Here is a 5,323-nt window from a genome sequence, read left to right as displayed (position 1 = left end):
TGATTTACGGATTTAATTACGTATATTATAGTTAATTATTAATTATTTTAATTTTTCGAAAACCGTCAACCTGTAACGGTACCGAGATTTTACTTCCCGAAAATTTCAACAAAATTCACCTTTAGCCTAATTTGAATATTCCGGACACTTTTCATGTTTTGACTTTTTCGATCCGGAGTACGGTTTGTTCCGGAGCCGGTCCGGCGGAGTTTTTCGGTATTTTAAATTATCGATAATTATCTGGTTGTCTCGATAAACGTGAAACTAGATATTTTGATTCATCCTTATCTTGTAATAATTGCAGTGGGACCCGCATACTAATGACTGATTAAAAAGCCCCGTTTTGATAGTTATCTCGAAAACCGGTACCGATTGGACCTGTGTTATTAATATAAAGCTATTAAACATTGTATTTTCGTGTCATATATGATCCAAAGGGGTATTAATTTTCATAACTATACATAGCCTTAACCGCACCTTAATTCATTGGGGAAATTATAATCTCTGTTAAACACGGGTTTATCGAGAGAGTGTTCTTCGCGTTCTTGGATTCAAACCAGGATTTGGAAGCGTTATCGGACTCGGATTTTTGCGATTAAGCACTCAAATCGAAGGTTTTGAGGAGTAGAAGCTGATTTTGTCATCAAAAACATCAAGAGATTAGCAGGTGAGGAGAGATTTAAGGTTTTTAATTCGAAATAATTAAGATTAAATTAGGATTTTTTGATTTTGAAGTTGTTTATGTAATTTCTTGATGGTATGTTGTAGAGGACTGAATTGTGATCATTTTGGTATATCATATGCGTGGTTTGGAGTTCAATAACGTGTTCAATTTTGAGTTTAATGTTCGAATTGGAGAATTAGGGTTCTTGATTGTTCTTGAGTAATTTCAATTAGAAATTAGGAACTTTTAATCCGTTAATCCTTTGCTGAATCTGAAGATGCCAGCTTGTTAGTGGAGTTGAGAGGAGCATTCGTGTATATTCAAATCAACTGAACGAGTCGTTTTTGACTCGCCGGAAGCTGGAAAAACGAGGCCGCCGCCGGCGGTTTTCGTTTTCTGTTCCCGGACATTTGGTGCAATGATCGGTGGTTTTGTTTGTGGTTTTAAGTTCCTGGTAGCTTGGTTGCTTGATCTGGAGAATTTGGAAGCTGGGGGAGGCCGGAGACGCCATCTCCGGCGACGGCAGGGGTGGCGGCTGGAAAATTACAGTTGCGCCCCTGATCTTTTGGAGATGGTGAACTTCGGTCACCGAAGTTTCAAAGTTTGCAAATTAAACCCTGGACTTTCAAAATCTTTTAAAAGTTTTATTTATTTAATTTTTATTTCGAAAATCATTTATTTTAATTTCAAAATTAGTTTTTTTATTTATTAATTCAAAAAAAAAAATTCTGATTTAATTTAATAATTAATTTTAATTAGTAATTAATTATTATAATTAGTCAATTAATTTAAATATTAATTGATTAATTGTTTTAATTAATTATTAATTAATTTTAATTGATTTATTAATTAGATTTAATTATTTTAAATGATTTTAAAATTTCCGAAAAATAGTTTCGAGCTTTGAAATATTATTCTAAAATATGTTGAAGCTCGTTAATTGATTTCAAATGATTTCGGACTTGATTTCGAGTATCCAAAATTGATTAATTATTTATAAAATGATTCTTTGACCCGTTTTAATTCCGAAAAATGTTCTAAAATTCATATCAAATGCCAGAAAAATCCTTTTGACTTCAAACCTTCTTTGAAAAATAAATTTCATTGAATATCTTATGTGATACGTGTTATGGCATATCTGATTGATGTGTTACGTGTCTACATGAACATTATAGGATTGTTTCGACATATCTTTTGATCCGTAAGTCGGATTTAAATGAAACGAAGGGTAGTTAGGAACTCGTTGCGAAGGTGTGATAATAAGAATAGTATGAAACCATATATTGATAGATGATTGCTGTGATTAGCAGAGAAGCGAGACGTAAAAAGGAAAAGCAAGTGGTGATAAAATAGTATAGCGAGCAAGCGTAAATGAAACTTGAGATCAGCTATATAAGGCAAGTTCCCTGAGACTTTCCTTCAATTATATGTTGTATCTGTTGTGATTATTTAGTGAACTTTCTGATGAAGTCCTGTGACCTATTGAATTATAGCATGGATTATTTATCCTATTGATTCTCGAACTTTCAACCAGATTTCTTGAATTATATTAGGGATTACTTACCTTATTGATTCTTGAACCTTTGACCGATTCTTTGATACCTGCTACGAAAACTATTTCAATTGTAAACCTTCAATCGTTAAAACTTCTAAATGATTTCCACAAGAACCTAATTTCATTTCAAAAACATACCCTCGATACCTCAACCAGTTATCAATCACCCATCTTTCAGACTTTAACCAGTTGATCAACCCCAAATAACGTCTGTTATAACATATACCTTACAGTTGATTGATTCTTTCCATAAACTCCAGTTTCTTGATCTTAAAAGCATTCATTTATACTTGGATTCTTTTTGTGAACCTAGAACCCTTCTTCATATAAACACTAAACTTTGATGTGCTTTGCCATCCTATAAGGCAATGTCTGATTCTTTGCTAAACCATGAAGATATTTCTCATTCCTCCTTTGAGATCCATCTGAGACACTTTGAATAGTAGTCTGCTTCTGCTTCAAAATTTATTTATGATGTTGATGTTTCTATTTTATTGAATAATATTGTTGATCATCTTGATTGTGATAGAATTGGATAGTTTTCTAAACTTGGACCAAATGAATGGTCAGACCAGATGAGTGGTCGCTTTAGGCCAATGTGTGCCTTGGATCCAATAAACGAGCATGGTGGGACCTGCTCGGGGTTAGTGTCTGACTGATCAGCAGCCTAACCTTTGATTTTTAAATATAAATTTAATATCCAATTCTAATCGTACTTTAAAAACAAATCTTGGTATTGAGATTGATTCCATTAGACACTGGTTTCCTTCAGCTTATGATTAATATTTTAAATTGATATTGTTATACTTGCTGAGCTGGTTAGCTCACTCTTGCGGTATTTTATGTTCTTTCCAGTGAAGGCAGAGAAAGTTGGTAACGATGACCCTCAGGCTAGTGGTAAGGCCAGGATTCCAGGCTAGGAGATGAAGAGAGCTATCAGCAGCGCCTGGCTTTTTATATATATCTACTAGTTTGAATAACGAGACACAAATGCTGTGTAATCTTGTAAGAATTAAGTTTATATTTTGGGATTTGGGTTTGTAATAATTAAAGTTATGTTGTGGCTTGTTTTATACTTTAACCTGTTGCGATCCATGGACAATTAAGGGTCACTGCATATATTATAGTAATTACAGGTTTATGTTATGGTGTGGACCCCAAACTTCTGACCCGGGTTTGGAGGGCGCCACAGGTTGGTATCAGAGCCAGGTTTTAAGTCAATGAAACAAGCCTAGATTGTTAGGTTGGGTAGAAGATTAGGACTAGAAATGAGTGATAGGTAGATAGAACGTCGAGAGGTGGAGGATAATTCGTAATAGATTTAGGGTTGATTTTGGTAGTGAATACAGATTCGTATGCGTGTTTGTTCTGTTGATTCTCAGACTATCAGGCATGTCAGGCCCCAGTACCCCGGTTCATTCTGATCATTCAGAGTCGACGGTTGAGGGACTTCCACCCCGTCCTGGAGTTGTACCTATATCTCCACCCAGGGCACTTACACCCCCACCTGTAGCTGGACCTTCACGTCCACCTGGATACCCTCGTAGTGGACAGACCCCTATTGCAGCTATACCACTTAGGGCTATACCCCCGCCCGCACCTGTGATGCCCCCACCTGCTCCCCTTATACGACCTCCTATCCGTGGACCTCCACCAGAGCATGAGTCTTCTGGATTTTCAGGTGTCGGACCCTCTTATCCGTGTTCCCCTCTTTCGGTACCCTATCACTATTACCAGGCACTTCTGATGGAGAGAGAGGAGCTGTTGGGCCAGATTGGAGAGCTGACCCAGGCGATGAGGGATCTCGATCCTAACAGGGGAGAGCGACAGTTGAGAGAGGAGATACGTACTTTCAGGACAGAGGCAGTAGAGAGATTATGTGGGATCACTGCACCACTTGGTACCCCTGGGGATATTATAGATTGGGCTCGTTGGGTCTTGGAGCAGCTAGAGGTTATCGGAGGCCCAGACTTCCCATAGGTCTGGAGTATATCAGATGTTGGAGATGATCAGTATTATAGTGAGTAGTGTGTATGATGCAGTGTGTAGTGAGTAGTTGTATCAGGTCAGCAGATTTTGACATGTATATATAGACTAGCTGAGCTGACTAGATGATAGGTTTGTTGTTGCTGTTGTTGTATCTTACTTTTGACAAAGCGCTTGACGCTTGTATCTCCAGCACTGACTTATATATATCAGCATCTTTTACTTTACAGTCTTGTCCTTTACCTTATCGCACTTGTTTTACTTTACTTTACTTTCAGTACCGATCATAAACTCTTGTGAGAATATTGCACCCTTTCTTTTATTGCTGTACATTCTGTAAAGAAGCATGCAATTTATTTAGTTAAACAATCTCAAAAATGTTTTCAAAAATGTATAATTCTGTTTCCTTAAAAACTTTTTATAAAAAGAGAATTTGATTTAAAACGACTAAGTGAATTGTTTCTTCTTTACAGAATGCCTCCAACAAGACATACTCGTGCCAACAGTGATCCTGAAGGCACCAACAGCATCAATGATAACAATGATAACCAGAATGTCAACATAGGCCCAGTAGATCCTGCTGTGGCCCAACTAATTCAAATTTTAGCACAACAAACTGCTCATCTTACCCGACAACAGCAACATCAAGAAAGTTCTAGGGTAACTTTTAAAACTTTTCAGGCAGTTCATCCTCCAGAGTTTAAGGGCTCAGCAGATCCTGTTGCAGCCCAAACATGGCTAAAAGAAATGGAAAAGTGTTTTGAATTATTTCCAGCAAGTGAGGACCAGAAAACAAAGTTTGCCAGTCATTACTTAAAGAATGAAGCAACGTATTGGTGGGAATCTGTGAAGAGTATGGAAGGTACAGTTGAGATTACTTGGGAGAGGTTTAAGGAATTGTTTTTAGAAAAGTATTTTCCTAGGTTTCTTCAAGACCAAATGGAGTTGAACTTTTTAGAGTTGAAACAAGGAAATATGTCTGTGGTTGAATATGAGAATAAGTTTGCGGAATTGGCTAGATTTGTGCCAACTTATGTAGAGACCGATAGGCAGAAAGCAAAAAGGTTCCAACAAGGTCTGAAGCCTTGGATTAGAAGCAAGTTAGCTATTTTGCAATT

General features: G+C 36.9%; 1 protein-coding gene across 1 annotated transcript; it reads left to right on the top strand.

Annotated features, from left to right (window-relative positions):
• The first annotated feature begins 3,611 nt into the window (after positions 1-3,611).
• LOC135148509 (uncharacterized) lies at positions 3,612-4,199 on the top strand. The gene has a single exon (XM_064083760.1). The coding sequence runs from the start codon at positions 3,612-3,614 to the stop codon at positions 4,197-4,199; it is 588 nt and encodes a 195-aa protein (XP_063939830.1).
• The last annotated feature ends 1,124 nt before the right edge of the window (positions 4,200-5,323 follow it).

This window comes from Daucus carota, chromosome 8, assembly GCF_001625215.2.
Source record: "Daucus carota subsp. sativus chromosome 8, DH1 v3.0, whole genome shotgun sequence".
NCBI classification, from domain to species: domain Eukaryota; kingdom Viridiplantae; phylum Streptophyta; class Magnoliopsida; order Apiales; family Apiaceae; genus Daucus; species Daucus carota.
Note: the sequence above shows the minus strand (reverse complement) of the source record. Positions and strands in the feature narration are given on the sequence as shown.